Source organism: Stegostoma tigrinum, chromosome 1, assembly GCF_030684315.1.
Source record: "Stegostoma tigrinum isolate sSteTig4 chromosome 1, sSteTig4.hap1, whole genome shotgun sequence".
In the NCBI taxonomy this organism is placed as follows: domain Eukaryota; kingdom Metazoa; phylum Chordata; class Chondrichthyes; order Orectolobiformes; family Stegostomatidae; genus Stegostoma; species Stegostoma tigrinum.
Window position 1 is genome coordinate 173,322,278 of NC_081354.1, and position 27,082 is coordinate 173,349,359.

Here is a 27,082-nt window from a genome sequence, read left to right on the forward strand (position 1 = left end):
GAAAATTGGCTGGCTGACAGGAAGCAAAGAGTAGTGATAAACGGGTCCCTTTCGGAATGGCAGACAGTGACCAGTGGGGTACCACACGGTTCAGTGCTGGGCCTGCAGCTGTTTACGATATATATTAATGATATAGACGAAGGCATCGGAAGTAATATTAGCAAATTTGCTGATGACACAAAGTTGGGTGGCAGTGTGAAATGTGAGGAGGATGTTATTAGAATACAGGGTGACTTGGACAGGCTAGGTAAGTGGACGGATGCATGGCAGATGCAGTTTAATGTGGATAAATGTGTGGTTATACACTTTGGTGGCAAGAACAGGAAGGCAGATTACTATCTCAATGGAGTCAAGTTAGGTAAAGGGGAAACACAATGAGATCTAGGTGTTCTTGTACATCAGTCAATGAAAGCAAGCATGCAGGTACAGCAGGTAGTGAAGAAAGCTAATGGCATGCTGGCCTTCATAACAAGAGGAATTGAGTATAGGAGCAAAGAGGTCCTTCTGCAGCTGTACAGGGCCCTGGTGAGACCGCACCTGGAGTATTGTGTGCAGTTTTGGTCTCCAAATTTGAGGAAGGACATTCTTGCTATTGAGGGAGTGCAGCGTAGGTTCACGAGGTTAATTCCCGGAATGGCGGGACTATCATATGTTGAAAGAGTGGAGCGACTAGGCTTGTATACTCTTGAGTTTTGAAGGATGAGAGGGGATCTGATTGAGACGTATAAGATTATTAAGGGATTGGACACCGTGGAGGCAGGAAGCATGTTTCTGCTGATGGGTGAGTCCAGGACCAGTGGGCACAATTTAAAGATAAGGGGTAGGCCATTTAGAACAGAGTTGAGGAAAAACTTCTTCACCCAGAGAGTGGTGGATATATGGAATGCTCTGCCCCAGAAGGCAGTGGAGGCCAACTCTCTGGATACTTTCAAGAAAGAGATAGACAGAGCTCTTAAAGATAGTGGAATCAAGGGTTATGGGGATAAGGCAGGAAAAGGATACTGATTGTGGATGATCAGCCATGATCATAATGAATGGTGGTGCTGGCTCGAAGGGCCGAATGGCCTACTCCAGCACCTATTGCCTATTGTCTATTATGTATTGTCTATTGTCCTCTTGGGAACAAATCCCACTCCCAAACATCCCAGATGTCCTGTTTTTTCAAATTCCACTCGTGAACATCCCAGATGTCCTTTTTTTTAAATTCCACTCCTGGACATCCCAAATGTCTTCTTTTTCAAATTCCACTTTTCCCAGTCGCGAACCATTTCAATTCACCCCTCCTCACTCCTCGGATGACGTCCATCCTGGGCCTCCTGCGTTGCCACAATGACACACCCAAAAGATGCAGGAACAGCATCTCATATTTTGCTTGAGAACTCTGCAGCCCAAGGGTATCAATGTGGACTTCACAAGCTTCAAAATCTCCCCTCCCCCGACCACTTGCCAAAACCAGCCCAGCTAGTCCCTGCCTCCCTAACCATTCCTCCCACCTCAAGCCCTATCCCCATCCCCTACCCACTAACCTCATCCCACCCTCTTGGCCTGTCTGTCATCTCTCGACTGACCTATTCCCCCCCAACTCCCCACCTACATTCACCTTCACTGGCTCTAACCCCACCTCTTTGACCTGTCTGTCTGCTCTCACCCTATCTTCTCCTTTATCCATCTTCGATCTTCCTCCCCCGTCTACCTATTTATTTCAGAATCCCCTTCCCCTCCCACATTTCTGAAGAAGGGGCCCGACCCGAAACGGCAAGCTTTCCTACTCCTATGATGCTGCTTAGCCTGCTGTGTTCGTCCAGCTTCACACCGTGATATCTCAGGTTCTCCAGCATTGGCAGTTCTTACTAACTCTGTGACACTTGGAATATTATGTTCAGTTTTGGTCACCTTGCAATAGGAAGGATATTATTTAACTGAAAAGAGTGCAGAAGAAATTTACAACTATATTGCCAGGACTCAAGGGACAGAGTTACAGGAAGAGGTTGGATAAGATAGGACCTTTCCTCAGAGTATAGGAGACTGAGGAGGGCTCAAATAGAAGTGTATAAAATCCTGAGAGGCATTGATCGGTTGAATGCACTCAGTCTTTTTCCCAGGGTTGGGGAATCGAGGACGGGAGGGCATCAGTTTAATGTAAGAGGGGAAAGAATACATGGGAACCTGAGAGGCAACATTTTAACACAGAGCTTGGTACACATATGGAATGTGCAGTGGTACACATATGGAATGAGCTGCCAGCAGAAGTGGTTGAGGTGGGTGCACTAACAAGATTTTAAAGTTATTTGGGCAAATACATGGATAGGAAAGGTTTAGAAGGAAATGCGCCAAGTGTAGGGATATTGTATTAGCATGAGTTGAGATTTTGCTCAGTATGAACCAGGTTGAGCTGAAGGGCCTGTCTCTGTGCTGTAGGACTCTATGACTCTCTAAGCCCACATCGGGACAGGAAAAACATGCAAACTCCACAGAGACAATTGCCCAAGGCTGGAATCAAACCCAGGTCCCTGGTTTTATGAGACTGCAGTGCGAGCAAATAGCATCTCAATGGTAGACTATTTGCCATTTTGCCTCTATTTGACCAGAGTCCAGAGACGCTATTTTCAATCAGTATTCAGAGAACTAATAAAGGTAGTTCAGCATTGAAAGAAACTAGTATTTCTTTTTTTGCAGGGGTCTTGAGGATATGTCCACAAAATCAATGTTTAATTTCTGGAAGATGCAGTGTTGGCAAACCTTTTGAGAAGGAAGCAGTAACTGTGACAGAGTTCTGTAAGATAGAATAGGGTCACAGGGATAGGATGGATCAAGGCCATGCGAATATTTGAAGATAAAAATGAGAATTTTAAATAGAAGAGACATCTGGATCTTAGGATCCAATGTAGGTCACCAAGGACAGGTGTGATGGTCAAGTTTGACATTGAATAATTAAATATTGAGTATCAGTGAGTCTCGTAATAGTTATCTTCACATCTGCTGCAGGTAAAGCCCGAAACTTGTAATAGTGATAGAAGATGCCTAACACCTTCATTTGGCATTCTTTGTGGTTTTAGCAGGCATCAATCCATTTAAAAATGCAGAATGAATGCCATCTTTAAAATAACCCGCAAAAGAATGTCAGTGATAATGGGAACTGCAGATGCTGGAGAATCCAAGATAACAAAGTGTGAAGCTGGATAAACACAGCATGCCAAGCAGCATCTCAGGAGCACAAAAGCTCTCTGTTGAAGGGTCTCGGCCCGAAACATCAGCTTTTGTGCTCCTGAGATGCTGCTTGACCCACTGTGTTTATCCAGCTCCACACTTTGTTAGCAAAAGAATGTCAAACTGCCAACACTGATTTCTACTTTCAAATACACTATAGTGTCATCTTTCAATCTGACATAAACTATCAGAGTTTCTTGGTTAAACCCTGCTTTTGATGGCCTGGAAGGCTGTAGGTTTCACGTTGTACCTCAGTCAGTCTTTTGTCTACTTTTATAGGGCATAAGATTATAATCTCTTGTAGTATTTTGGATAATTGAATTCATTGCCAAACAGCATAATATCACTTCAACTCTCAATGATAATTTGTGGATTGATTTTGAGCACTATTAATCTTAAACTCACATACCTTTATATTGTCCAAAGTGACAAATTCCAAGAGGTTATCATTCCCAGAAAGTGTGCAAGAGGTAATGCAAAATATAAGGATCATTCCGCCCGTTCCTCCTTCAGCCACATTTAGATAAATCCAAGATGTTGCCATTCATCTTCACCCAAACATTAAGGATATAAGTGAGAAGACAAATGAAGAATGTGCATAATGTTCAGAGTTGCAAGGAAATTTGAGGAAGAATTGAGTCCTAAGAGATGACAGATTGAGAACTGAGCACAGCTATAGTGTGGTTATAATGTTAAATTTGAAGTATTGGAACACAGGAAAGCAATGCAGCTAAAAGTATAACAGTTACAAGATAAACAAATATGACACGGAATCGGATAAGATAGAGTAGGATAGCTAGGATAGGACAGAACAGGGTAGGATAATGCAGCTTGTTATAAGATGACATCTTATTCATGAGAAGAATTGGACGTCAGTCAAGAAAGCCTAGTTTAGAAGTAACAAAGGCCTGGATAAGAACATCAGCAGCATTGGAAGTGAGGTAACAGCAGTGACAGTGATAATTTAGAGGTTGTCATAAGCAGTATTTTGTTTTTAATTATTGTTGTTCGTTCTTAGGAAGTGACATCACTGGCAAGACCAGCATTTATTGTCTATTCCTAACTGTCTTTGCGGTGAGCTGCCTATACCTGAATATCTCAGGAAACAGTTAACATAAGAACATAAGAACTAGGAACAGGAGTAGGCCATCTGGCCGTTTGAGCCTGCCCCGCCATTTAATAAGATCATAGCTGATCTTTTTGAGACTCAGCTCTGCTTACTTGCCCACTCACCATAACCCTTAATTCCTTTACTGTTCAATAATCTATCTAGCCTTGCCTTAAAAACGTTCCGCGAGGTAGCTTCAACCACTTCACTGGGCAGGGAATTCCACAGATTCACAACCCTTTGGGTGAAGAAGTTCCCCCTGACCTCAGTCCTACATCTGCTTCCCTTTATTTTGAGGCAATGCCCTCTGGTCCTAGTTTCACCTGCTAGCAGAAACAACCGCACTGCCTCCACCTTACTATTCCCTTCATCATCTGATACGTTTCTATAAGATCTCCCCTTAAGAACGAAAAACAGTTGAAAACTCAACTTTGGGTCAAGTAGAATGCAGTTGTTGCAATCAGTTTTGTCCAACTGAAGACAGCAGAGAAGGGTTGGAGCTGGCAGTAATCTAGGGTTGTTGATGGGGCCAGAATAATGAGATTAGACTTGGTCAATCATTTTTACTCATTCATGAGATGTGGGCATCATTTATTGCCCTCAATGCGCTCAGTGGGTAGCTGTCTTTTTGAACCACTCGAGGCATGATTATGTAGTGTGGTCAGAGAAGGAGTTTCAAGATTTTGACCCAGCAACAGTGAATGAATGGCAGTATAATTCCAAGTTTCAATGGTGTGTATTTTGCATAGGAAACAACTACTGGTGGAGTTCCCAATGATTTCTTTGTGGTCAAGGTGAGAGGTTGAGAAAGTGCTGTTGAAAGAGCCTGGGTAAGTTGCTGCAGTGCATCTTACAAAGATTATACAATGCCACAACTGTGTGTTGATGGTATGAGGGAGGGGAGGTCAAACCCCTCTGATAACTAAAACCGAAACACAAATCCCCAATCTGTTATGGTGGGAATAGAGGACCCCTTCTAATAGTTAAACCCAGAACACCCAGCGAAGCTCGCCCTGCGCCACCTCACCTAATCTATTAAAAACGAGTGATTAAATGTAAGAAAATCCCTGACAGTCACTTTATAAGCAACAAGTAACAATTTATTTATTTAACACTAACTGTGAACAAATTTACAGAGCTACCACAAATCGAACAATTCCCTTAACTACTGACTATTCCTGAACTGAACAAAATTCTACTGGTATTCCGTTCCAATAAATAAAAGTCCCACCTATGTGAACGCAAGTAATAAGAAAACTAAATTAAAACTTAGACACTCAAAGCCCACACAGGCTGTGACTTTGGGAATGTTCTGCTTTTTCTGCTGCCTCTCTTGTCACAAACACCTTTCTTTTGCTGATCCTTCTGTCAGGGATGTTTTCTCAGTGAATTCTTCTGTGAGGATTTTTAGCCAGAATTGCCATGGTACCTTTTATGGATAGATGGTGCTGCTCAGAAAGCTTATAGAATTCAGTGAGAACGTGATGTTTATTTCTTAGATAGTGGTTTGTTCTCCCCTAATTTTCAAAAAACCCCGTCTTATATACCTTGGTTGATGTGGCAAGCACGAGGGGGCATAGCTTTAAATTGAGGGGTGAAAGATATAGGACAGATGTCAGAGGTAGTTTCTTTACTCAGAGAGTAGTAAGGGAATGGAACAGTTTGCCTGCAACGGTAGTAGATTCGCCAACTTTAGGTACATTTAAGTCATCATTGGACAAGCATATGGATGTACATGGAATAGTGTAGGTTAGATGGGCTTGAGATCGGTATGACAGGTCGGCACAACATCGAGGGCCGAAGGGCCTGTACTGTGCTGTAATGTTCTATGTTCTATAACTTGCTGCCTTACAGTTCACAAGTACTTTACACAACTTTTCAACAATGTGGATGTGGAAAGTTATGGATGGGATGCCAATTAAGTGGGATGTTTTATCTTGGATTGTGTCAAGCTTCTTCAGTATTATTGGAGCTACCCCTATGCAAGCAAGTGGAGAGTATTCCATCACACTTCTGACTTGAGCATTTTAGATTGTAGACAGTTTTTGCGATGTTAGGAGGTTAATTATGCCAGGTCTTTATACGTGTCCTCAACCAGTGGAGCGTTTCCCACTTGATTCCAGTTTTTCTTGGACTCTTTTGTGCCACAAATGGTCAAATCTGGCCTTGAGGTCAAGGACAGTAACTGTCAACTCCTTTTTAGAGCTCATCTCTTTTGCCCAGTTTGCACCAAGGCTGTAATGAGGTCAGGCATGACAAAAAAACAAACTAAGCATCAGTGAGCGGGTTATTTCTGAGCAAGTGCCTTTCGATAATGCTGTTGACCATCCACTCTCTTGATTTTGCTAATGGTTAGGAGTAGATGGAGGATTTGTTCTAGTTTTCATGGATATAGCTGGGCAATTTTTCCACATTGCTGGTGCTGTAATTGTGCTGAAGCAGCTGGCTAGTGTTGCAGCGAATTCTGCAGCACAAGTCTTCAGCACTTGACCAAAACCTTGTCACGGCCTATAGCCTGTGCAGTGCTCAGTGGCTTCAAACATTTGTCTTGAGCATTACTTAGCTATTATTCACAGAGAAAGGTTCAAAAGGTAGGGATCAGGGCATCAGAGTATACATAGAAGCTGACTGTACAGTTCTTGTTAGAAAGGGGGACTATCCTGATGGGGAAAGGGAACAGCCAAGAATGCAAGTGCAATTCCTCTAAGCTGGAAGTCAGCATTGAAAGACTATGTCAATGGCTGATTTGATTTGATTTATTGTCATGTGTGCGTAAGCACAGTGAAAAGCTTTGGAACAAAAACAGAAGTTGCTGGAAATGCTCAGCAGGTCTGGCAGCATCTGTGAATAAAAAGTAAGAGTTAAAATTTCAGGTCTGGTGACCCAGAACAGTGAAAAGCTTTGTCTGTGAGCAGTACAGGCAGATCATCTTAAGCAAGGACATTAAGATTATAGCACCCTAGACAGAGTGAGGCATATGTTGCACGGGAGGTGTGCGAATCAAGATCAACATTATTTAAAGTTACACAGTCCAGCGATCAGTCTAATGGCGAGGAAGAAGGTGTTCTTTCACCTGTTGCTGCATGTATTCAAACTTCTGTACCTTATGCCTGAAGAAAGAAGTTGTAGGAGACCATTACTGAGGTGAGATGAGTCTTTCATGACGTTGGCTGCCTTTCCACAGCAGTGAGCTGTGTGAATAGAGTCCATGGATGGAAGAGACAATGGGAACTACAGATGCTGGACAATCCGAGATAACAAAGTGTGGAGCTGGATGAACACAGCAGGCCAAGCAGCATCTTAGGAGCACAAAAGCTGACATTTCGGGCCTGGACCCTTCATCAGAAAAAAGTTTTTTTTCTGATTAAGGGTCCAGGCCCGAAATGACAGCTTTTGTGCCCCTGAGATGCTGCTTGGCCTGCTGTGTTCACCCAGCTCTACACTTTGTTATCCATGGATGGAAGGTCGGCTTCTGTGATAGAAACAGAGAAACATTGAAAGCAGCAGGCCATTTGACCCTTTGAGCCTGCATCACCATTTAATACAATCATGGCTGATCATTCAATCTTAGTACCCTATTCCTGCCCTCTCCCCATATCCCTTGATCCCTTTAGCCACAAGGTCAATATCCAGTTCCTACTTAAATATATCTAAAAAACTTTCCCTCAGCAGCTTCATGTGGGAGAGAATTCCACAGGTTCTTAACTCCCTGAGTGAAGAAATTCTTACTCATTTCAGTCCTGAATGGCTTACTTCTTGTTCGTACACTGTGACCTTTGGTTCTGGACTTCACCAACATCGGTAACATTATTCCTGCGTCTAGCCTGTTCAGTCCCATCAGGATTTTATATGCTTCTATGAGATCCCCCCTCATTCTTCTTATTTTCAGTGAATACAAGACCAGTCAATCCAATCTTTCTTCAGATTGCTAGTCCTGCCATCCCTGGAATTAGACTGGTGAATCTTCGTTGGACCCCCTCAATGGTAAGAATACCCTTCCTTAGACTGGGAGATTAAACCTGCATGCAATGGTCTAGGCTGTACACATACCCTTCTGCAGTTTCTTACGGTCCTGGGCAGTGCAGTTGCCAAACCAGGCCATTAGGCACCTGGATAGTATGCTCTGAATCATACATATAAAAGTTGGTGAGTGTCCTTATTAACATGCCGAATGTCCTGAGCCATCTGAGGATGAAGTGGCATGTTGTGCCTTCTTGACCATTGTATCTACATGGGAAGCCCAGGACAGATTGTTAATTATCATCACTCCTAGGAACTTGACAGTCTCAACCCTCTCAACCTCTGCTCTATTGATGTAGATGGGTGTGTGTTCTCCTCCTTTCTTTCTGAAGTTAATGACCCATTCTTTTGATTTGTCGACGTTGAGAGAGAGGCTGTTGTCATTACACCAGGCTACCTAGTGCTCTATCTCCTACAGACTAGGTCAGGAGGATGAAGAGCTGTGGTGCACTATGGTCACAGGATATCACATGTGCTTTTGGTTGGAGTTGTTATGATGTTGTGAGCTGACAGGAAACCTAATTAACATGATTATAGATGGGGAATTGAGTGAGGTGTGCCTGCAGAATGTTCAAACAGTTTGGCTGACAGAAGAAGGTAGCTTGCTATGTGAGCTTGAAAGTAGGATTCTTTTTGGAGTAGAATGTACAAATGGGAGCTTTTGAAAGTCTGATATGAATTAGCACAGGCATCAAGAAAAGGCACCAAATAGTCTCATACTTAGCGCATAAGACATTAAAAGAACGAGTTTTTTTTATATATCCACGTGTGGGAAGTTGATATCGCTCGCAAGAAAGTAATATTTATAAGATGAGACACAATGTCCTTCTTGAACATCTACAGTTCATTTAGTGAAGATGAATGAGGAAGTTCTAAGATTTGGTTCCAGTGATGATGGAGGGGCAGCAATATATTTCCAAGTCAGGGTGGCATGTGTGGGTTTCCTTGGGTGATTTGAGTTTCCAATGAGACGGGAATTTGCAAACTTGGAAGAGAAAAAAGTAACAGGTGTTGAGATTATTGTTGAAATCACCAAAGACGAGAAGCTACTCAGTTCAGAGGCTGAAGAAGGAAACAAGGGTGTGTATATCAAGACAAGCTGGGACGAGTTGAGAGTCCAATGGACAAAGAGATCTGAGAGATGCAAGGAGAATTGCTATGATAACAAGGTGTGGAGCTGGATGAACACAGCAAGCCAAGCAGCATCTTAGGAGCAGGAAAGCTGACGTTTCGGGCCTAGACCAGACTGTTTTGGATTAGATTCCCTACAGTGTGGAAACAGGCCCTTCGGCCTAACAAGTCCACACTGCCCGTTGGAGCATCCCAACCAGACCTATCCCCCTATAGCCCACACACCCCTGAATACTACGGGCAATTTAACATGGCCAATCCACCAAGCCTGCACATCTTTGGACTGTGGGAGGAAACCGGAGCACCCGGAGGAAACCCACGCAGACACGGGGAGAATGAGCAAACTCTGCACAGGCAGTTACCCGAGGCTGGAATCGAACCTGGGTCCCTGGCGCTGTAAGGCTGCAGTGCTAACCACTGAGCCACTATGCTGCCCTTTATTTGTCATAGTACATATTGTGTTAAGAAGACTAATCCTACGTTTTAATATGGACACAGAATCTTTTAAGGACAGTGCCTAGAAATCACATGACCGCTCTTATTGATTTATTTTAGCCAGAAACAAAGGCAGACAGCTTGATCTGGTATCTCAATGTCAGTCAATAAGGTAGTTATTTATAACACTGTTTCCATTTGGTTGCTCAATAAGTTCTTTTATGAGTGTAAGAAGTCAAAGCATTGACAGAACAGGAGGCAGCCAGGGCACGAAAGGGAATTCCAGCATAATTTACTTTGTTTCATAAAAATTGACACAGTGGCCCTTTTGGCTTTGGTTGTGAAAATAAATAAGCTATGAGACATCATCATGGAGTTCCATGAGGAGGAACCCATAACTCATCATTAGAGAGAAACATTCTCAGCCAAGTGGAAGACGAAAGAACTAGTGAAGAGTAAAAAGCCCCTCTTTCTTTTTTCTCTGTCTCACTCCCTCTTCTTCATCTAGAGCCGACTTGACGAATATAAACAACTTGCAGTTCTAAACAGCTCTGAAGAAGGGTCACTGGACTCGAAAATTTAACTCTGTTTTCTGTCCACAGACTCTGCCAGACCTACTGAGTTTCTTCAGCAATTTCTAATTTTGCTAAGAGAGAAGTTATTCCCACTCATAAAAGAGATAGAAAGAATGAAAGGGCATACAGCTTACTTAGGATATCAAATGCCTGGAAATATGGTGGGGAAATGTTCAATTGAGCCGTTCATTAAGCCATTGAATGATTATTTGGATAAATGAATATGGATAAATGCAGGAGATAGGCAGTCGGTAGGCAGAAATAGAACCAATGCAGGCACAATGAGTCAAACGACTTACATCCGCATTATAACAATTCTGTAATTCTGTGAAGATAGCGCGAGGAAAGTAGACAGTATATTTTAACAAATCCTCTCAGTGATTGTATTGTCTTCCAAGCTACATGATATGAATGTAAATACAATGTAATTCCAGGCATAAGTAGGTTTTTAAAAGATAACATGGATTTGTGTTTTGCCTGTAAATCTTTTCTCATCCTTCATTCAGTGTCAGCTTATCTGCAAATCTGATCTGATTGTTTTTATGGGTGGGCTAAACACTTACTGTGAGTTGCTTTTTGTTTGTTATCTTCAGCAATAAAGTATTTCTCCTATCCTTAGCTATCATTTTATTTAGGCTGCTGAACAACAACTTTCTCAAGTCACACTTGCAGGCCACTTGTTCTATTTTTTGCAATCAACAAGTTCTTTTTTACGTCCATAATTGTAGAGAATGAAAACAAGAATTTGCATTTACATTGTGCTTTTCATGACCTCAACTCATCCCAAAGCATTTTATTGCTAATAAAGCAATTTCTGAGATGTATCGCTCTTGTTCTGTATGAAATGCAGCATAAAATTTGCACACATCAATCTTCCACAAACTACAATGAGGCAAATGACCAGATGGTCTTACTTTTATTAACATTGTTTGGAAGATAGAAAATGGCCACAGGGAAAAATTCCCTGTTCTATTTAGAATAGTGCCATGGGACCTGTTACATCTACCTGAAAGTGCAGACCGAAGCTCAGCAAAAGACCTCACAAGGATTTTTTTGAGCAGCTTGATATTTTGTGGAGGAACATACAGGCATTGAATACAGGCAGCGGTATTGCTTTGTTCAAGTTGCAAAATCTGATTTGCAGATAACAAGGTGTAGAACTGGATGAACATGACAGGCCAAGCAGCATCATAGGAGCAAGAAGGCTGACGTTTCGGGCCTAGACCTGATGAAGGGTCTAGGCTCGAAATGTCAGCCTTCCTGCTCCTCTGATGCTGCTTGGCCTGCTGTGTTCATCCAGCTCTACACCTTGTTATCTCAGATTCTCCAGCATCTACCGTTCCTATTATGTCTAGTACTGATTTGCATTTATGATGTCCTTTTCCTGTTTTCTGGTACAGGCTATCATGGCTCAGTTGCCACAAGAGGAAAAGGCAAAGATTGCTGAGCAAGTGGAGAGCTTCCACCAGGAGAAAAACAAGCTCGATGCCGAGGTTGCGAAATGGGATGATAGTGGCAATGACATCATTGTTCTAGCCAAGCAGATGTGTATGATTATGATGGAAATGACCGATTTCACCAGGTAAGAGAGTGTAGGCAATGTGTTTCTTTCAAAGGTCATGGGTGTCCACTGGCAAAGCCAGCATTTGCTGCTTATCCTTAATTGCCCATGGGCTGAGGGGCTGTTTCAGAAGGTAGTTAAGAATCAACCACACATTGCTATGTGTCAAATGTGACATATAGGCCAGATCTGGTAAGGATGGCAGATTTCCTTCTCTAAAGAAGATTAGTGAACCAGATATAATGGGAACTGCAGATGCTGGAGAATCCAAGATAATAAAGTGTGAAGCTGGATGAACACAGCAGGCCGAGCAGCATCTCAGGAGCACAAAAGCTGACGTTTAGGGCCTAGACCCTTCATCAGACCTCTGATGAAGGGTCTAGGCCCAAAACGTCAGCTTTTCTGCTCCTGAGATGCTGCTTGGCCTGCTGTGTTCATCCAGCTTCACACTTTATTATCTTAGTGAACCAGATGTTTCTTTTGTTCATGTATGTCACAATCAATAACATGAAATTAACCAGCGTGCGCCAACAAAAACAATATGTTGACCGTCCTGCCACGAAGTAGTGTCGAATCTGAGGTACTGCTGCACGTACCCTACATGTGTGATTTGGGAAGGTGAGGCACTGAATGGCCATTCCTACCAAGTAAAGAAGTTGTAATTAGAAGCATCAATGTGTCTACTGTGCACTAATGAGAACTTAAAGGGTGAATGTTAAACTCCCACAAATGATTAAAGTTGAGTAAGATGTAAAAATCTTAAAAATTTCAAACTCGATCCCAACTCAACTGTTGAGTCTTTAATACTAAATAAAAACTGAAAGAACTGTGGATGCAGTAAATCAGGAACAGAAACAGAAGTTTCTGGAAAAGCTCAGCAAGTTTGGCAGCATCTGTGAAGAGAAACTTTGAGTTAACATTTCAGGTCCGGTGACCTTCCTCAGTTCCAGCAACTTCTCTTTTTGTTCTTGAGTGTTAGGGGTTGGCTGCATTGTTAGGTTTCTCGACTCCAGGAATTGGAGCACCAAAATCAAGGCTGATTATTTGCAGTACTAAAGGTGAGCTGCTTATCAGAGGTGCTGTCTTGTAGATAAGATGTTCTTCCGTCTCAGGTGGCCATCAAGGAAACCCTGCAATTACTATGAAGAAGAGTTGGGGAATTCTCATGATGCCTTGAGTCTCAGAAGAGATGATCTACTTGTGATCACAATGCTGTTTATGGGTGCTTGCTGCTAGCATGTTGACTGCTGTATTTCTCTGGACACAACAGTGACCACACTTCAGAAATAGCACATTGGCCCTTTGAGATGTTTAAAGGGCATTAAATGGGTTATACAGCTGCAAACTATTCATCCACTTCCAACCAGCATAGGTTGCAGATTTTCAACGGCAATATGATAATGAGGCTGAGGGCATCCGATTCAACATCTGCAGGTTTAACCCTGGTCAGCTGGTTTTACAGGTCTAAGGAAATCTGGTAGGCCAAGGGAAGCAAAAACAGCACTGGGAACAGGACAAGTGTCTTTGCAGCACACTTTGTGCGTTTAGAAGAGCAGGGTTTTTCCACCCCACCAACATCAAAGTTACTTCTTCTCCTAGTTTCAGACCCATGCACACCCATCAGAACCCCTCCACTCTGTCTAAAGCTGGGGTCAAGCATTGGAACCTCAGGAGCAGTGATTGACCCTGAGCCAAAGGTTCAGGTAACCCCACCTCACTAGCTGCTGCAGACTGCTTGTATGAGGATGTGACAAACTACATATGTCATACTTCCAACCATCAGAAAGGAAAGTTTGCAAGCTGATAAGTCAGTGCAAAACACATGGGGAAACCGAGCGTTCTGGCATTCACCTTCATCTGCATCATCAGAAATCCATCCCAGTCAACATCATAGGCCGACTCATAGCAGAGCAAAATAGGAGGAACACTGAGTAAATTCTCAGATGTTCATGTTGAGAGTACTCTTTTGCCTTTTTCAGCCCCTGTTTCTCACAGATGTTCTTGAGGAATGCTGGTCAATACCTAAATGGGCACCAGTGATCTAGGCCTAGGAATTGAATTTGGCCAAAGTCAGGGAAAAATTCTAGGCTGCATGCACACGCCAAATAAGACCCACAGCAAATGTTACCTCTGCCTTCAATTGCTCTTTGCCAGTGAGCGACAGGATTTGGTCATGAAGCCAGAGCCAGCCTGCTGGCTGAGGTTTGGAGGCGGCTCTGATTTCAGTTGGCTTGGGTATGAGATGAAGGTCTCGGTGGAGTCTGGGAGAAAGGTGAACAATATAGGGGAATGGATTTCATGGAAGCACTCTGGATTGTTTAGATCCAGGCTAAAGTAAGTTAAAAAAAGATAAAACTTAACTTTAACAAACAGATTGCATTGATTCCTGAAACAGCTTAATATAAAAAATGTGCATAACATTTAGGATATAGGCATAGTTACAATTCTAATATACAAAGGGATTGTCCTTTAAGAGACAATATCAAACTCCCTGATCAATACAATTTCTTGTCCATTCCCAGGCAGAATTAACAGGCTTGTGTCCCTTTAAATGATCGGGTAGAAATTTTGCACCTGTAGCTCATTGGCTATGACGCATTTTGCCTTATCACGGGTTCTTGTCATGCAATGGTAGTGCCCCTACTTCTAAGCAAGGAGATCTGGACTGAAATCGCACCTGCTTCAGAGATGTGTCAAAACATCTCGACATGTTTTGACACATTTCTGAACATGTTGATTTTTTAAAAATAATGACAAATAAAATTTGGGATGTGCTGCAGCTGTGAAGCTAACAGTACTTCCTTTTCTAACCTGATCGTAGGAAATAAGGTTTACGTTTGAAGTATGTTAATGGGAATGAAAAATAATTGGAGCGACTGACCAAAGCTTACTCCTGTCCCAGTTCATGACAATCTCCCCAAACAAACTAAAGCACATCTTTATTGAATACCGACATGTATGGAAAAATATATTCTCAGAAGCTGTGCACTAACACTGGAGTTCATTGTCATGAAATGCAAGGAAAAGGTGGACCATGTCGACAGTATTCAAGTTGAAGGTTTCCTCTGTGCTTAGTTTATATTTCCTGGACCACAAAAAGATTGAGACTTAATCTGACTGAGAAAGTATTTGGTGAACCAATCAAGAATGAAGTGGCACCTTCTGAAATTAGAGCCAGATCTTTGAAGTGTAACATAAGAAACTGTTTTAACACATTGGATAATAATGCTTTCTCTCTACCAAGACACTGTGGCAGATGGAACAATTAGACCTTTGAAGACAGATCACTAAATTTTCTTTGCATACAGGTATCATAAGATGTGGATCAAAGTGGACAATTGGAGCTGAGATACAAAGCAATTAAGATCTAACTGTACAACAGAGCAGGCCTAAGGGTTGAATAGTGTGCTTCTATTTGCTGAGATATAATTGCTGAATGAGATAGGAACTGAAACAGGAAAAATACTTAGTTCACAGTTAACCACATTAAGCTTGTGCCAAGGGAGGAGGCATTTGGGCAAAATCTACAGAAGATTCATCAAAATCTTTTTTTTAATCTGTGGCTTCAGATCATCAACAGTCAGCACAGCATTGTCATAGTAACAAAATGGTGCTCACATGTTTGCAACATCAAATCTGGCTTTTGAAAAAAAGAAGTTTTTTTTCTGTTTGATAGAATTCCAGGGACTCAAGAGATTTGGAACACAGAGAATAGTGTGCATTGATCAGACTGAGTTTTCAAACATGGAAAAATAGCATTTAGGGAGAGATATCTTACATGAGTTATAATCACAGTCATATCAAAGCATAACCTACAACAAAAAGTCATGAGAATACATTTACTCGTGATATGAAATCGACAAGAAAACCCAATTAAGTTAAAAGTTCTCAAGCTACAACACACAACATGGCAATAGATCAGTTGTAAACACAGATCATAATTCATTGGTGCTGCATATTGTAATGCTGCCCTTGGTTAAATCATTGGCTGGGATTGTGATCCTTCACAAAAATTTTGAGAATGTTGTTTACCGGATGTGTTGCCTAGTTTTAGTTGTTACTGTACAAGATTTATCATGCAAATTAGTGCATAGCTTCTGATCATATATTTTTCTCAAAAATATCACAACATATATGACTCAATTAAAGCTTGTCATTTTTTGGGCCCTCAGACTGTATTTCTGAATTGCTGTGAGAAATCTATGTTTCCCGAAGTTTAAAGTGACTCCACATTTTAATTTGAAACAAAAACAAAGTTGCTGGAAAAGCTCAGCAAATCTGGCAGCATCTGTGGAGTAGAAAACAGAGTTAACGTTTCAAGTCCAGTGACCCTTCCTCAGAACATTTTAATTATCTCACCATTTTAATAGTGTTAATAATGCTTGCTAAGACAGTTGTATGAAAAGAATTCTGTGCTCACTGTCGTAGCTCAAGATCTCAATAAGCTTTGGAAGCCATTACTAAAGTGAAGCCCAAACGAAGAACAAAAGCAACTGGATTTCAAATCCTGAATCAGGAAGGAACACAAATGGAATAATGAGAAAGATTATGTGTTCACAGCTATAGCCTGCAATCTGTGTCAATGACTTGCATGAGGGGACCAAATGTATGGCGGTTAAATTTGCTAACAAGCAAGATAGTTAGGAAAGTAAATTGTCAAGAGATGGTAGAAACTCTACAAAGGATGTAGATGGGTTAAGTGAGAAGGCAAAAATTTGACAGAGTAGAATATGGGAAAATGGAAACTCGACCATTTTAACAGGAAGTGTAGAACAATATATATTACTTAAATGGAGCAAGACTGTGGAACTTTGGTGGTACAAAAAGATCTGTGTGATCTCGTACATGATTCGCATGAGTGATTAAAAAGGCAAATAAAATCATGTGGACTGGAATATAAAAGTGGCTGAAAGTTTTATGATATGTGTGCAGGACTTCGTTGCGAGAACATCTCTGTATTTGAAATTGTATATAATTTTGGGAGGAGCAATACAGAGAAAATTAATTCAACTCATTCCCAGAATGAAGGACTTGACTTAGCCATTTGGGCCTACACCAATTAAAGTTTAGAAAAATAAGAGGCAATCTTATTGAAGTATATATCTTGAGGGGACTTGATAGGATGGATATCACGAATATGATTCCTTTTGTGGGGGATAACTACTACCAGGGAATACAGTTTAAGAATAAGAGTTTCCTTTTCAAAACAGACATGAGGAGAATGTTTTGGTGTCAGAGGATTGTTAACCTTGAATTCACCTCCCGAGAGACAACGAAACTGGGTTACTAACTTAATTTTATTCAAGGCTGAATTAGATAATTTTCTGACAGACAATGAAGTCAAGGATTATGGAATGCAGCCAGGAGAGTGAAGTTGAAGCCACAATCAGGTCAGTCATGCTCTTACTGAATGGGAGAGCAGGAAGGAAAAGGGCCTATAAAAGTAAGGGCCACTCAGCTCTGGACCCTGTTACAGCCTTAGTTCAAGCATGGCCAATAGAGCTGAATTGCAGAGGTGAAGTGAGAATGACAACTCTTGACCCCAGGGCCATATTTGACTGATTGTGGCATCAAGAAAACAAAACAAAACTGGAATCATTGGGTATCGGGGCAAACCCTCAGCTGGTCAGAGTCATAACTAGCACCTAGGAAGCTGGATGTGGTTGTTACAGGTCAGTCATCTCAGCTCCAGGGCATCTCTGCAGGAGTTCTCAAGATAGTGTTGTAGGCCCAACTACCTTCCGCTGCTTCATCAATGGCCTTTTCTGTATCATTAGGTCAGAAGTCGGGATGTTTCCTGATGACTGCCAATGTTCGGCACCATTCGTGACTCTTCAGATACAGAAGCAGTCCGTGTTCAAACACAGTAACATCTGTACAATAAAGATAAGAGGAACTGTAGAGATGCTGGAGAATCCGAGATAACAAGGTGTAGAGCTGGGTGAACACAGCAGGCCAAGCAGCATCAGAGGAGCAGGAAGGCTGACGTTTCAGGCCTTCAGTTGTTCACCTACACATCCACCAATGTGGTATACTGCATCCGCTGTACCCGGTGTGGCTACCTCTACATTGGGGAAACCAAGCGGAGGCATGGGGACCGCTTTGCAGAACACCTATGCTCAATTCGCAATAAACAACTGCACCTCCCAGTCGCGAACCATTTCAACTCCCCCTCCCATTCCTTAGATGACATGTCCATCCTGGGCCTCCTCAGTGCCATAATGATGCCACCTGAAGGTTGCAGGAACAGCAACTCATATTCCGCTTAGGAACCCTGTAGCCAATGGTATCAATGTGGATTTCACCAGCTTCAAAATCTCCCCTCCCCCACTGCATCTCAAAACCAGCCCAGCTCGTCCCCGCCTCCCTTACCTGTTCTTCCTCTCACCTATCCCCTCCTCTCACCTATCCCGTCCTCCCACCTCAAGCCGCACCTCCATTTCCTACCTACTGACCTCATCCCGGCCCCTTGACCTGTCCATCCTCCCCGGACTGACCTATCCCCTACCTACACCCCCACCTATACTCACCTCTCCACCTATCTTCTCCTCTATCCATCTTTGATCCGCCTCCCCCTCTCTCCCTATTTATTTCAGAATCCTCTCCCCATCCCCCTTTTCTGATGAAGGGTCTAGGCCTGAAACATCAGCTTTTGTGCTCCTAAGATGCTGCTTGGCCTGCTGTGCTCATCCAGCTCCATCCTTCGTTATTTCTTATTCCTGCCCTATAATGTTGCTTGGCCTGCTGTGTTCATCCAGCTGTACACGTTGCTATCCAATGTTAGGCTGACAGATGGAAAGTAACATTCATACCTCACAAATGCCAGTTATTTACCATCTCCAATAATAGAAAATATAATATTTGCCCATGACATTCAATGATGTTTCCATCACTGAATCCACCACTGTCCTCATCCTGGGAGTTATCATTCACCAGAATCTCAACTGGACTCATTATATTAATGAAGTGGTGAAAAGAGCACGTCAAAAGTTTGGAATACTGGAGCAAGTAACTCACCTCCTGACTCCCCAAAGCCTGCACGCTATCGGCAAAGTACAAGTCAGTAGTGTGATGGAATACTCCCTACTTGCCTAGATGAGTGTGGCTTCAGCAACATGCAAGAAGCTTGACACCATCCACAACAGAGCAGACCACTTGATTGCCGCCACGTTCACGAGCATTCATTCCCTACACCATTGAGGCTTAGTAGCATCTGCCAACTGCAAGATACACTGCAGAAATTCTCCAAAGAATGAGATGTAGTAGACATTGGGAGAGAGAAGAGTATTAGTTGGATTGGCATATTTGCTGGATTTGCTGGATTCAATGCATACCTTGCTAAAAGAAGCCAATGTGGAAACAACACAAAGTCGAATCATCATTTTTCAAATCTCACTGTAATAGTGGTGATATCTGCCCACCTGGCCACCTACTTACTTATCATCTTATTCCCTAACCATCTGACATTCTGTCTGCAACCAGGGACCCTTTCACCTCCCTGTGACCCAAGCAAACTGGTACCCTGGTTGCCCCACAACCTATGTGCCTGTCACCCCACACAGCCTACATATTGGTCACCGACCCTCCCAGAGCGCTGACTTCACAATTGCCTTATATCACTTACCCGTGGACAGAGACTGTCAAATTTAACTTTGAGAATACAGCTGCAGACTGCTGGAAAAGGCAGGGTGTGATTTGCCTTCTGCACTTGGAAAAGACTGTCAGAATATGCATTGCTGCTCTGCATTTCTGAGGGAACCCTGAGTGAAACCTCTTCTTAGAAATGCATAGCTCCCTTCTGGGCTCAGTTACAATCTGCATCAGGGTGCCTCTCCCTGAAAATTTGGCTCAGTGTTTCTTTACGTGTCCTTGTACATATTGTTGGAAAAGGTTTCCCATTGTTTAGAGGGTAAAGTTGGGAATATTGTATTCTAGTATAGGCTCCAGGCCAGTTAGGCTTGTACAGTGACATGGCATCAAGGCATAAGACCATAAGAAGTAGGAAAAGGAGTAGGCCATTCAGCCCTTTATACCTGTTCCTCCATTCAATAGGATCGCGACTGATTTAATATTCCTCACATCCAGATTCCTGCCCTTTGCCTGTAACCCATGATTCCCCGAATAATCAATAATCTATGTTTCTCTGCCTTAAATATACACAAGGAGTCTGCCGCCAAACATGACATTTGACATTCCAGTATAAAGGTACCTACCTTGCCTTCAGTCATACTTTCTGTGTCATGGAATCAGTCAAGTAACTTCAGTCAGTCAGCTATGTGTGTATAATATGCAAAAATCAGTAAGCACAGTACCCAGGCTGTGTGTGTGAGCCTGTGATGTTGCAGCCATAGCTGTGTAGGTAGTTAGTATTGTTAACAAACTTCAAAACATTTGTCCAAACTGGAACTCAACTCCCTGCAGTAAATGTTATGTGGGCTAACATGTAGAAAACAATAGAGAGGTCAGTAAGTAGGGGGTATGACCTTCAACTGATTGATAGAAAGATTAGGGAAGAAATTTTCAGCCATACATTTTCATACCATGAAGTCAAACATGGATAAAGAAACCTCCTGCTGATTTCCATGTACTGCCTCACACCACTCAGCTGATGAATCCATTTTGAAAACCACTAGGAGGAAGCACTAATGACAGCAAAAACAATAAATATACTCTGGTTGAGCGACATGAATATCCATCGCCAAGTGTGATATGGTAGGACAACTACTGACTCAGCTGCTCAAGTTTTAAAAGAAAGATTATTATCAAATTGTAAAGTGTGCACAAAAGATTGACAAGGATGCTCCTGGGACCGAAGGATTTGATTTGTAAGGAGAGGCTGGGTAGGCTGGGAGTTTTTCCCTGGAGCATTGGGGCATTGATAAGGTGAATAGTGAAGATCTTTTCCCTAAGGTAGGGGAGTAGGTTTAAGGTGAGAGGGGGCTGATTTAAAAGGGCGCTAAAGGGCAACATTTTCATGCAGACGGTAGTGTGCGAATGGAAGGAGCTGCCAGAGAAAGTGGTGGAGGCGGGTATGATTACATCATTTAAAAGGCATCTGGAAGGGTGTATGAATAAGAAGGGTTTGGAGAGATACGGGCCAAATGTTAGCAAATGGAACGAGATTGCTTGAGAATATCTGGTCGACATGGACGAGTTGGACCAAAGTGTTTGTTTCCATGCTGTAAATCTTGATGATTCTGTGAGTGCCAAATAATGACAATCTCCAACATGAGGGAATCTAACCATCATCACTCGACATATAATGGCACTTCCTTTGCTGAATCCTCCACTATCCTGGTGGTTACCATGGACCAGATACTGAACTGAACTCACCATATGATTAGATGAGTGGAGGGTGGCAACTCATAGAATATAATCATAGAATCCCTATAGTGTGGAAACAGGCCCTTCGGCCCAACAAGTCCACACCAACCTTTGCCATATATCACTCAGACCCATCTTCCGATAACTCACACATCCCTGAACATGACAAGCAATTTAGCATGGCCAATCCACCTGGCCTGCACATCCTTGGACTGTGGGAGGATACCAGAGCACCTGGAAGAAACCCACATAGACTTGGAGAGAATGTGCAAACTCCACACAGACAGTCGCCCAAGTGTGCAATTGAACCTGGGCCCCTGGCACAATGAGGCAGCAGTGCTAACCACCGAACCATGCAGAAGGAAAGGTGGCATAGGCTAGGGGGAAATGTGGAAGATTGGATTCAGAATTGGCTGACCCTTAGAAGACAAAAGGTGGTAGTGGACAGAAAATATTCAACATGGTGCTCAGTTACGAGTGGTTTACCACAATGATCTGTTCTTGGTCCTCTGCCATTTGTGATTTTTGTAAATGATTTGGATGAAGGAGTGGAAGAGTGGATTAGCAAGTTCACGGATGACACGAATGTGGGTCATGTTGTGGACAGTGCAGAGGGCTGTTCTAGGTTACAAAGGGACATTGATAGGATGCAGAGCTGGGCTCAGAAGTGGCAGACGGAGTTTAACGCTGAAAAGTGTGAGGTGATTCATTTTGGAAGGACAAACTTGAGAGCAGAATACAGGGTTAACGGAAAGATTCTTGGCAGTGTGGAGGAGCAGAGGGATCTTGGGGTTCATGTTCACAGTTCTCTGAGAGCTGCCACCCAGGTGGATAGAATTGTTAAAAAGGCGCATGGTGTGTTAGCTTTCATGAATAGAGGGATTGAGCCATGAAGTTATGCTCCAACTATACAAAGCCTGGTTCGGCCACATCTGGAGTATTGTGTCCAGTTCTGGTCACCTCATTACAGGAAAGATCTAGAAGCATTAGAAAAGGTGCAGAGGAGATTTGGCAGGATGTTGCCTGGAATGGAGAGAAGGTCTTATGAGGAAAGGTTGAAAGAGCTAGGGCTTTTCTCTTTAGAACGATGAAGGATGAGAGGTGACTTGACAGAAGCATACAAAATGATCAGAAGTATAACTAGAGTAGACAGCCAGAGATTTTTTCCTAGGGTGGAGGTAGCTATTACGAGAGGGCATAGTTTTAAAGTGAATGGAGGTAGATATCGGGGAGACATCAGAGGTACTTTCTTTACTCAGAGAGTGGTAGGGGCGTGGAATACAGAGCCAGAGAGAGTAGTGGAGTCGGCCTCATTAGGGGCATTTAAACACCTATTACATAGGCATATGGGTGATAGTATAAGGTAGTGGTGGAGGTTAGATAGACCGGAAGTTTAGGGTATAAGTTTGGCACAAAGTCGTGGTCCGAAGGGCCTGTACTGTGCTATGTTTTATGTTCGATGTGCCTCAGTGCAACTCCTAAACAAAGGCTGACCCGATTAGTGAGCACTTATTTTGCAGAAACCCGGGATTAGACCAGAGACCTTTAGATCTTCAGTCTAATGCTCTGCCAACTGAGCTATTTCAGCTGGCCAAAATGCCATTCCCACGTTCATGAAAGGGAATAGGGATAATATCGGAAATTACAGACCGGCCAGTCTTACTTCTGAGGTGGACAAATTATTGGAGAGGATTCTGAGAGATAGCATTTATGATTGTTTGGAAAAGCCAGTTTGATTAGAAATAGTCAGCATGGCTTTGTGAGGGGCAAGTCATGCCTCACAAGCCTTATAGAATTCTTTGGGGATGTGACAAAACATATTGATGAAAGTAGACCAGTGGATGTGGTGGATATGGATTTGCTAAGGTTCCATGTGGTAGGCTCATAGGATAGGATTCAAGGAAATTTGGCTGTCAGGATACAAAACTGGCTGTCCAATAGAAAACAGTGGATGGTAGTCAATAGAAAATATTCAGCCTGGAGCTCAGTGACCAGAAGTGTTCCGCAGTGATCTGTTCTGGGACCTCTGCTCTTTGTGATCTTTATAAATGACTTGGATGACGAAGTGGAAAGGTGGGTTAGTAAGTTTGTCGATGACATGAAGGTTGGTAAAGTTGCTGACAGTGTGGAGGGCTGTTGTAGGTTGCAATGGGACATTGACAAGATGCAGAGCTGGGCAAAGAAGTGGCAAATGGAATTCAACCCAGAAAAGTGTGAAGTGATTCATTTTAGAACATAGAACATAGAACATAGAACAGTACAGCACAGAACAGGCCCTTCAGCCCACAATGTTGTGCCGACCATTGATCCTCATGTATGCACCCTCAAATTTCTGTGACCATATGCATGTCCAGCAGTCTCTTAAATGACCCCAATGACCTTGCTTCCACAACTGCTGCTGGCAACGCATTCCATGCTCTCACAACTCTCTGCGTAAAGAACCTGCCTCTGACATCCCCTCTCCTTTCCACCAACCAGCTTAAAACTATGACCCCTCGTGCTAGCCATTTCTGCCCTGGGAAATAGTCTCTGGCTATCAACTCTATCCATGCCTCTCATTATCTTGTATACCTCAATTAGGTCACCTCTCCTCCTCCTTTTCTCCAATGAAAAGAGACCGAGCTCAGTCAACCTCTCTTCATAAGATAAGCCCTCCAGTCCAGGCAGCATCCTGGTAAACCTCCTCTGAACCCTCTCCAAAGCATCCACATCTTTCCTATAATAGGGTGCCCAGAACTGGACGCAGTATTCCAAGTGCGGTCTAACCAAAGTTTTATAGAGCTGCAACAAGATCTCACGATCTTAAACTCAATCCCCCTGTTAATGAAAGCCAAAACACCATATGCTTTCTTAACAACCCTGTCCACTTGGGTGGCCATTTTAAGGGATCTATGTATCTGCACACCAAGATCCCTCTGTTCCTCCACGCTGCCAAGAATCCTATCCTTAATCCTGTACTCAGCTTTCAAATTCGACCTTCCAAAATGCATCACCTCGCATTTATCCAGGTTGAACTCCATCTGCCACCTCTCAGCCCATCTCTGCATCCTGTCAATGTCCCGCTGCAGCCTACAACAGCCCTCTACACTGTCAACGACACCTCCGACCTTTGTGTCGTCTGCAAACTTGCTGACCCATCCTTCAATTCCCTCGTCCAAGTCATTAATAAAAATTACAAACAGTAGAGGCCCAAGGACAGAGCCCTGTGGAACCCCACTCACCACTGACTTCCAGGCAGAATATTTTCCTTCTACTACCACTCGCTGTCTTCTGTTGGCCAGCCAATTCTGTATCCAAGAAGGTTGAATTTGAATGCAGAATACAGGGTTAGCGGCAGGATTCTTGGCTGTGTGGAGGAACAGAGGGAGCTTGTGGTTCATGTCCATACATACCTCAAAGTTGCTACCAAAGTTGATACGGTTGCAAAGAAGGCGTACGGTGGGTTGGCTTTGATTGCAGGAGAATTGAGTTTACAAGCCATGAGGTTATGCTGCAACTCTATAAAACCCAGGTTGGACCACACTTGGAATATTATGTTCAGTTCTGGTCACCTCATTATAGGAGATACGTGGAAGCTTTAGAGAGGGTGCAGGGGACATTTATCAGACTGGATGGCAGGTCTTATGAGGAAAGGTTGAGGGAGCTAGGGCTTTTTTCATTGGAGCAAAGAAGGATGAGAGGTGACTTGATGAGGTGTACAGGATGATGAGAGGCGTAGATAGAGTGGATAGCCAGGGACTTTTTTCCCAGGGCGGAAATGACAATTATGACTGGGCATAATTTTAAGATGTTTGGAGGAAGGTATAGGAGAGATGTCAGAGGTAGTTTCTTTACACATAGAGTGGTGGGTGTGTGGAATGTGCTACCGGCATGGTAGTGGAATTAGATACTTTAGAGACTTTTAAGCAACTCTTGAATAGGCAGATGGATGGTAGCATAAAGTAGGGTATGCAGGGTAAACATCATGGGCTGAAGGGCCAGTACTGTGCAGTACTGTTCTCTGTTTTATGTTCTATAAAAATGCTGTGGTTATATATGAGAGAAGGCCAGAAGCTAGGAATTCTGAAGCGTGTGACTCACCTTCTGTCTCACCAAAGCCTGACCACCATCTAAAGGCAAAAAAAAGAGCGCGATAGAATCCCCCCACTTGCCTGGATAAATGTACACCTGCAACACTCAAGAAAATTGACACTATCCAGTACAAAGCAACTCGCTTGATTGACACCACATCTACATTCAGTCCCTCCACCACTGAAGCTGAGCAGCATCAGTGTATACCACCTGCATGATGCACTGCAGAAATTCACCAAGATTCCTTAGGAAGCACCTTCCAATCTACAATCACCACCATCTAAAAGGACAAGGACAACAGATGCATGGCAACACCATCATCTGCAAGTTGCCCTCCAAGCCACACACTAGACTCGGAATGATCTCACCGTTCCCTCACTGTCCTTCAAAATCCTGAAACCCTCTCCCTGACAGCACTACCCATAAAACATGGAGTGCAGAGGTTCAAGGGGAGCTGGAGATGGGCAACCCAGAGAAGCCCATGTCCTGTGAATTAAAATATAAATCCCAGGTCCTAGCAAATTAGTAATGGAAACCGGAAAATGAACTGAAAACAGCTCTTGCCTTGAATGGAAAGATCATTAACATCTGCATCAATTCATCATGGAAGCGTAACTGACAGTCGATGTAGCATGGGCAAAATATCACAGCATGCTGCACAGACCAGACAGGGGTTGTTAAACACATATAATGTGAGAGACACTCAGCAATAGCTGCTGTGCTCTGAGTATTATGAATTTGATTAGGGCTATTTCCGTCACAAAAATGTCCATGAGTTCCTTGTAGTTGTGTATTCTTTCATCTATCAGAAATAAAGAAAGTGTTTCTTGTTTGGTTGAAACCCAGGTTACACAGATAAAAGGGATGTGTGCCATCTGAACCCTCAAACCCGTCAGTACAGAAATGTACCCTGCTTTGAAAGTCTATTAACTCGACCTCTCCAGTAGTAACACCAAGGGAGGCATGTTTCAGACCCGAGCAGCTACATCTGTGATATTATTAAATTAGAACCATTAGACAGAACTCTCAGAACTTTTGTTAATGTTTCATTTCTTTTATTCTGCTTCATGTGGTGTGAGTCCTACTGCTTCCCTTTGAAACGGTTTTATATGACATCACGCAAAGTATCTGTCTTGTAATCCAAGCAAATCTTTTTACCCACATTACAAATGAAGCCAAATTATTTTCAGGATTTGAAATCGTAATAGTATTCACCAACGTGACGCTGTGCGAGGCGGGGAGAGTGAGGCTGAAGATGGGAATGGCTGAAACGAGAAATGCAAGTCCTGCCAATCTTAACTCTAGCTTTACCAAGCTGGAAAGGAATAGTGAAGAAGCCAGAAACCCCCTGGGTAACCAGCTGTTGCTCTAGTTTCACTGTTGATTTCCCTGTCCCTCCAGGACCATAGCAGTAATTTTAAATTTGGTGTCAAATACGGTAACTAAACATCCTATTTCTCTCACAATGATATCAGCAGTCGATGTGATTATTTCAGTCACAGAATCCCTACAGTGTGGAAACAGGCCCTTCGGCCGAACAAGTCCACACCGACCCCTTGGAGCATCCCACCCGGACCCATCCCCCTATAATCCACCTAACCTACAGACCCCTGAACATTATGGCCAATTTAGGACAGCCAATCCATCTAA

At 43.0% G+C, this 27,082-nt stretch overlaps 1 protein-coding gene and 1 non-coding gene across 6 annotated transcripts in view; one reads left to right on the forward strand and one right to left on the reverse strand.

Annotated features, from left to right (window-relative positions):
- The window catches only part of ctnna2 (catenin (cadherin-associated protein), alpha 2), a 1,331,223-nt gene that overhangs the window by 1,107,621 nt on the left and 196,520 nt on the right, over positions 1-27,082 (forward strand). For 4 of the 5 annotated variants that reach the window (XM_059650313.1, XM_059650312.1, XM_059650318.1 and 1 more), the window contains exon 15: positions 11,877-12,057. In XM_059650313.1, coding sequence (XP_059506296.1) covers positions 11,877-12,057 — 181 coding nt within the window. Of the gene's footprint in view, positions 1-11,876; positions 12,059-27,082 lie in introns of all 5 variants that reach the window. The other variant, XM_059650316.1, reaches the window with a different exon arrangement.
- trnaf-gaa (transfer RNA phenylalanine (anticodon GAA)) lies at positions 22,877-22,949 on the reverse strand. Its single transcript has one exon. It is a non-coding gene; the product is annotated as a tRNA-Phe (tRNA).